Here is a 6792-nt window from a genome sequence, read left to right as displayed (position 1 = left end):
TACGTTCAGTGATTGGCTTCGGAAATTGGCCAATGACAAACGAGGGAGCGCGAGGGGGCGGAGCGCGCGGGGCTGGTGCCCTTCGGGGCGCGGAGCCCGCCCAGTGCAGCGCCGTGCCCTGCCGGTGCGCCCGAGAGAGCCTTTGGTCCCCAAAAGTGCCTCCCGGTCACCTCCCAGTCCAGCCCCGCATATCCCAGTCTACCCCAGGGTCCCCAGTGCTTCTCAGTGCCCTCCCAGTGCCCTCCCAGTGCCCTCCCAGTGCCCATTTTGTTCCTAAAAGTGCTCTTTCTGTCCCTCCCACTCCCACCCAATCCTGTCCTAGCGCCTCCCAGTCCATCCCAGTGCCCTAACAGTCCACTCCCAGTGCCCTTTTTGTCCGTGGAAGTGCCTCCCAGTCCTATCCAGCCCCTCCCAAATCCCATTCAGTCCCAAGTCTATTCCAGTCACTCCCAGCTCATCCCAGTCTCTCCCAGTGTATTCCAAGTCTATCCCACTTACTCCCAGTCCATCCCAGTGCCCCCCAGCAGTTCCCAGTCCCCTGCCAGTGTCCCTGTTGTTCCTAAAAGTGTCGGTTTTGTCCCTCCTAGTCCCTTCAAAGCCCATCCAATCCCCTCCCAGCCCCTTCCAGTCCATCCCAGTGCCTCCCAGTCCCTCCCAGTTACCGGCAGACCCCCGCGATGGGTGTGTTTCCACATCCCAAGGTGTGCGGGCGGCAGACGGGCACCCCACGGCTGTGCGCCCACCTCCCGCTGCTCCCGGTGCGCAGCCTCCCCCCTTGCCCCCGCTGCCCCGGCCCCGCCTGGTGGACAAAAAGGATCAATCCCGATATTGGAGCCGCTCCCGGCGTGTCCCGGGATCCCTCCGTCCTCCAGCCGCCGGGGCAGCGCTCAGCCCGCGGCGGGACGGGAGAAGAGGGGTTCGGTGCTGTGCCGGTACCGGGCGGAGCGGGACATCCCGGGAGGAGCGGGATAGCCTGGGTGGATCGGGATACCCCGGGAGAAGCAGGATAGCCTGGGTGGATCGGGATCCCTCGGGAGGACAGGGATCCCCCGGGCGGATCGAGATTCCCCGGGCGGAGCGGGACGAGCCGCGGGGTCACAGCCCCGGCAGGGGAGGGGAGGGGGGAACGGCGCTGCCCCGGGCGCTGCCCCCGAACCTCCGGCCTCCCGGGGCTCCGGCTCGTTTCGATTTCGTTTCTCGCAAGGATCGCTCCGCAGCGGCCGCGGGGACAGCACCGGAGCGCTCCGGACAGCGCGGCAGCGCCGGGCTCCGGCTACCAGCGGGGCGGGGAGCGGCTGCCTGCGGCCACCGGGAATGCAGGTAGGAGCCGCCCTGCCTCCCTCCCTTGTCCCCCCTCCCTTGTCATCCCTCCCTGCCTCCCTCCCTTGTCCTCCCTCCTCCCCCTTCCCCCGGGATTTGTCCCCCTCAATTAGGGCTGGAAATTCATGCCCTCGGGGGATGACCCCCCATCCCACCTCCAAACAGCCTCGCAAAGCCCGGAGCAGCTTTCTGCTCCCCCCGTTTGGTTCTGAGCAAAAAGATGCTCTCACACATCTGGGGGTTCCTATTCACCCCCACTTTTCTAATGCTCCCACTCAAACCCTGCCAAGGACAATATTTCCTCTTGAAGCAAAGAAAAGCCATCTCAGAAATGTCTGAAAGCAGCTCAGCAGGGATAAAAGCAAGAACATAAAATCAGTATAAAGTAATAAAAATTCTGAATGTATCTCAAGGCCTAGAAATCTTTAGGAGCAGGAAAAATACCAGATTTGTTCTGGTTTTACTGTAAATATCATTTGTGAGAGAGTCACACCAATGGGAAAAATTAAAGTAGCTTTTAGATAGTTCTAGACAAAATACACTGCTAATTTCTTTCACTTTTATTTTCCCCATAGCTTATTGCTTAGAGTGAATCTGAAAGACAGTTTGCATTGCTGCCAGGCCTGCTCAGAGTTTATTCTGGAGTCTCTCTGGTCTCATGCAGTGTCATGTAGCTGCCTGCTTTGCTAAATCCAACCCACAGACAGCCAGAGACCACCAAATTGTCCTTCTGCTGGAGAACCCCCTCCCCAGCCTGCTGCCTCCCTCCTGCTGTAACTCCCAGGGAAGCATTTTTCCCTGGAGTGATGCAGTGTATTGCTCCTGTTCTCCTGATTTTGGGAGCTTCAGCTTTGCATTTAAGTTTTGTCCAACTCCCATCTCCTCACCCCTGATTTTCAGAGGGCTTGGCTCCTCTGCCCCTGCCACAGTCGAGGGGTGGCTGCTCTAAATCACCTCCAAAAGCCTGCCTGAGCCTGAAGTGCTTGCAATGGGTAACTGCTTCAGAAAATGCCATTTGACAGCAAAATTGTTAATTTTCCAGTGAGTGAAGCTGAGAAATTGCTGGGATTCACATTAATAGACTTTTAAGGGGAAACATTATCTGCTTGGCTGCCAGTAATATTTCAAGACCTAGATGGAGCTGGAAGGATCTGAGCTCCCATCTGGCTCACATAGCCTGGCTAAGGGGGAAAAGTAATTCTTGAGGGGCTGGAAATCCATGGCCAGTGAGCAAGAGGAGTGGACATCTCCCTAAACTATGGTATGACCATTTCCATTTATGCCCAAATGATCACTGGGGATCAAGTGAGAGATACCTCTCTCTTCACGAGGTATTTTTAAAACAAGATCAAAGCACTGCAGCCAGCTTTATTTTCACAGCCCTAAAGAGCTGAAGTGCTCTCCTAAAACCTTGAGCATCCAACGAGGATCTGAGGATCCTGCAGGTACAGGGAGCCAGCTCAGGCACTCCAGGCTCTGCCAGTCTTGCCTCCTTCTTCTACTTCCCTGCATCCCATGGGGAGTGGGGATGGATAACCCCCATTCAGAGGCTGGATGACAGCAGGTTCCTCTGCTAAAGAGCTGGAGAAAGAGGGGAATCTCTGGCTGCTAATGCTGACTTGGGCAAGCAGAGACTCATCCTGGGGCTGGGATGAGGAAAAGTGTGAGGAAGATGTACGGAAGAGCTGCAGACATCACACTGCTATGAGGAACCGGTTAGGAAATACTGGAGCAGGTGGAGGAATCTCCAAAGCAAAGGCAGGACCAGAGCTGGGAATTTCCCCCCACTGATGTGTCTGATCTCTTCCCCAGGGCAAAGTGGCCATCAGTTCTTCCAGCCCCGCGGTGGCAGTGTTGTTACCTTCCCCATCCCAGACCAGCCACTCACCCATCAGCACTGAGGAGATCTTCAAGCTTCCAGGGAGGCTCAGTGAGTAGAGGTGGAGCAAATCAATGCTGCTCAAAAAGGAGGGATGGGATGTGGTGGGTACAGCCATGGTGTCCCAGCCAGGAGCCATTTCCTGCTGGCAGAGGGACAAGGTACATCACAGTTCGTTTTTACTCTTTGTGGTGTTTTTGACCTGTGAGTGCTTAATATAGAGGGAAAGTTTGGTGATGGAGAAGAAGCCCCATCATGCCTCTCAGCAGTTTTGAGGATGGAGACAGAGTTGTTTCAGAGGCTGCTCCTGGTTTCAGGAATCCAGCCCTCACTGTGGAGCAAGGATGATGTGATCCACTGGCTGAGATGGGCTGAGCAGGAATATTCCCTGCGGCCAACCGACGAGAGCAAGTTTGAGATGAACGGCAAAGCCCTGTGCATCCTCACCAAGGAGGACTTCAGACACCGAGCTCCGAGCTCAGGTGAGGCCTGGGGCAAGGGCTTTGTGAGCTTCATCCCAGCACAAGCTGTGCTCTGCTGGGAGAGGATCGATGGTCCCAGCAGACCAGGCTTTGTGCTGGAGATGAGGACAACTCCTCCTTCCCTTAGTCCATCTGGACTGCGAATATTTTGGGATGGGGAATAACCCCATACTCTGTAGTTCAGAGTCTCAGCGATGTCACCTGAGAGGGACTATTACCAAAGTCCCCTGAGCAGTTTTCTTCCCTGCAGGGGATGTGCTTTACGAAATACTCCAGTTCATTAAGACTCAGAGAAGAGCTCTGGTGTGCAGCCCCTTGCTGAGCTCACCCTTCAGGAAAGCCAGGAGCACAGAGGAAGGTATGATGGGAGAAAATGATCCTGGGAGAACCTGCCCACAGCTCCTGGGGGTTACACACACCTGGGGCTAGGAGCTCAGCCTGCTGAACACCACCTGAGAGAAGCAACCAGGCCTAACAAAGTCCAGGTCATCTGGGAAGTTTGTAGTCATGCAGCAGGTCTGAAGCAGTCCTGGGCAGCACCAGCGAGCCCATGGCAACCTGGCAAGGCTGTGACTTCCCTAAGAAGTCTATCTGCAGATTGAGATGTGGATCAGAGAGGGTGATCAGCCAGGCAGAGGTACAGGAGATTAGTCCTGCAACATAGCTGGGAAAGGGCTGAGGAGCTGGGGCTGAGCTCACACAGATCTTCTGGGCCAGTGGGTGGGGTGGAGAGAGGCCCCAGGTGAGGCTGGTGGGGGCCAGTGAGGCTTCTTGGTGCCCTCGGGGGGCCCAGGTAGGAGTTAGGGTGGGGTTGGGTTGGTGTCAGAGGCTGGATGTGCTTGGAGGTAGATCTGTGAGTGCCTTGCTGGGCTTTTCTGCTGGTTCATGTGTAAGTTAATTAACATATTAAGTCCCCACAGCAATTTCCCAGGGGATGCCTGTGCTCTGGGGCATTTTCCTGTTCCAGTTTTTCCTCTGCATCTGACCCTTACCCTACTTGGCATCTCCTCTAACCCTCCCAGACTTTCTGCTGCTCCTGCGTTAGGAAAACCCAGGCTTTCCTCAGCACCCTCCTCCTCTGCCTGGGCTGATCACCACCCTGGGCTGTCCCACCCCTCCTGCTCAGGGCTTTGCAAGGTCTGAGACCTTCCCTAATGTGCCAGAGGGTGTTTATTTGGGTTTTTTTGCAGGTACAGAGTGCAGTGCTGAGGCTGCCCCCTTTGTTTCCCCATTGCTGGGCTGTGCAGAACAGCCTCTGTTCCACAGTCACACACAGCCACTGAACCTCTCCCACCCCAGCTCCGAGAGTAGCTGCAGGCCAGGTGCCATCTGCTCTTTTCCTGCAACCCTGTCAGCCCCAGTGGATGGGAAAATTGCAGGTAATTATGAATTTATAGCCTTGCTCCTTGGGGAAATGGGATGGGGCTTTGTCCTGCCTGCCCATCTGTCTCCTTTCCCTTCATTCCATGTTTTTCCACCTCAGTTTCCCCACCTGAAAAACAAGATCTCGCAGTCAAAGTGCTGTGCCTGAGCTCTGGGCTCTTCTCACACTTACTGTCACTGCTAAATGTGCAATCCTGCTGCTCCCCCACCCTCACTGGGGCACCCTGGGGGCTCTGTGACCATGAATTCCCCCGTGTCAGACTGCAGGTTGCTGTGGGAATATGTGTACCAACTGCTGTCTGACAGCCGCTACCAGCCCTACATCAGGTGGGAGGACAAGGAAGCCAAAGTCTTCAGGGTTGTCAACCCAAATGGCCTTGCCCAGCTCTGGGGCAACCACAAGGTAAATGCAGTTGAGAGCAAATTTGTCATCCCTGAGAAGGAATTTGTCATCCCTGAGCTTCTGCATGTCCCCTTCATGACCTGTTCCCCAGAGCTGATGGCCCAGGGACCGGGAAGGGGGACAAGGTGGGTGCAGGGTTAGTGAGAGATGCCAGCCTGGGGGTTAAAGAGAGATTTTCTCACCCTGCAGAAAGCAAACCACGATGGCTGTGATGCCAGTCTGGGTTAGAGACCCACACTGCAGCCACCAATGTCCCCAGTGTGGCCCTGCTGCACACAGACCCCAAGCAGGGCTTGTCACTTGCTGTCACTCAACACCCCACACTGCTTTTCTCCTCCCAGAACCGCATGAACATGACCTATGAGAAGATGTCACGAGCGCTCAGACACTACTACAAACTCAACATCATCAAAAAGGAGCCAGGGCAGAAGCTGCTGTTCAGGTGAGGTGAAGCAGAACAGAGCAATGAGCTGCCTGGGACAGTATGGATGGGGCTTGGGAAGGTGATGAGCTCCAGATGTTTGCAGCTGCTTCATCCAGCAACATCCTTAAAACATTACAAAACCATTTTGCAGGTTTTTGAAGATTCCTGGGGAGGTTGTCCATGAGAAATCCAGCAAACTGGAGCAGCTGGAGAACGAGGACCATGAAGATTTGAAGGAAGACCCACTGGAGGTTTCACCATAGTAAATCTTTGGAGGTCTCACTTCAGTGCATCACAGAGAGACTTGTGCTCTGCTGGGAAGTGCTGGTGTCTCTTGCTTCTCCTGGACAAAAGGCCACAGAGCTGGCCTGGATTCCAAACCCTGCTGTGAGCCAAAGCTGGGACATCTCTGGTGCTTCATCAGCAAAACACACCCAGAAGTTGTCCCCCAGCCCCAAAGCATGGGTGAACGTGTGGGTTGGTCTTCTGCTGGTTTCTCCCCTGCCCTTAGGGAGGGAATGGGATATTTTTGCTCTGAAATTTTTGATGCTTGTCTTGAAGGTTCAAACCTGTGGGAAAGATCACTCTGTACAGTGAGATGTGCTGAGCAGAGCAGAGCATGAGCTCCAGGCTGAGCATCTGCTGCACTGATCTGGCAGCAAGGTCTGTCCCCAAGTGTGGATGTGCTGCCCTGAATCTGAGCCACTGCCCTGCCTTGAGCACAAACTGGAACTGCAGACATGCTGGAGTCTCCCTGTGATGTTGCTCCTGGGATTAGGGTTAGGAGTTGCTGAAATACCTGTCTGGATCAGGCCTGCCTGAAGCTCCAGGCTCCATGGCTGCCCTAAGCTGATGCTCACTTTAACTCCTTTCCCTCTAGGTAATGACTTTTGTAATTAGC

The 6792-nt window shown here is 55.0% G+C and overlaps 1 protein-coding gene across 1 annotated transcript; it reads left to right on the top strand.

Moving 5' to 3' along the window:
- The first annotated feature begins 329 nt into the window (after positions 1-329).
- Positions 330-6500, top strand: ETV7 (ETS variant transcription factor 7). The gene is made up of 8 exons (XM_085082899.1): positions 330-1320; positions 3133-3250; positions 3517-3681; positions 3932-4039; positions 4872-5060; positions 5325-5467; positions 5809-5909; positions 6043-6500. The coding sequence occupies exons 1-8, from the start codon at positions 1315-1317 to the stop codon at positions 6152-6154; spliced, it is 942 nt and encodes a 313-aa protein (XP_084939025.1). The 5' UTR covers positions 330-1314; the 3' UTR covers positions 6155-6500.
- The last annotated feature ends 292 nt before the right edge of the window (positions 6501-6792 follow it).

The sequence above is a fragment of the Lichenostomus cassidix genome, chromosome 26 (genome assembly GCF_008360975.1).
Source record: "Lichenostomus cassidix isolate B80296 chromosome 26, HeHo_3.0, whole genome shotgun sequence".
Taxonomy (NCBI): Eukaryota; Metazoa; Chordata; class Aves; order Passeriformes; family Meliphagidae; genus Lichenostomus; species Lichenostomus cassidix.
This window is presented reverse-complemented; position numbering and strand designations above follow the sequence as displayed.

Excerpts from the sequence above, each read along its gene's own strand:
- ETV7 (XM_085082899.1), top strand. Across the intron at positions 3,682-3,931 it reads ACACCGAGCTCCGAGCTCAG|GGGATGTGCTTTACGAAATA; the intron begins GTGAGGCCTGGG and ends TCTTCCCTGCAG. Across the intron at positions 5,061-5,324 it reads AGTGGATGGGAAAATTGCAG|ACTGCAGGTTGCTGTGGGAA; the intron begins GTAATTATGAAT and ends CCCCCGTGTCAG.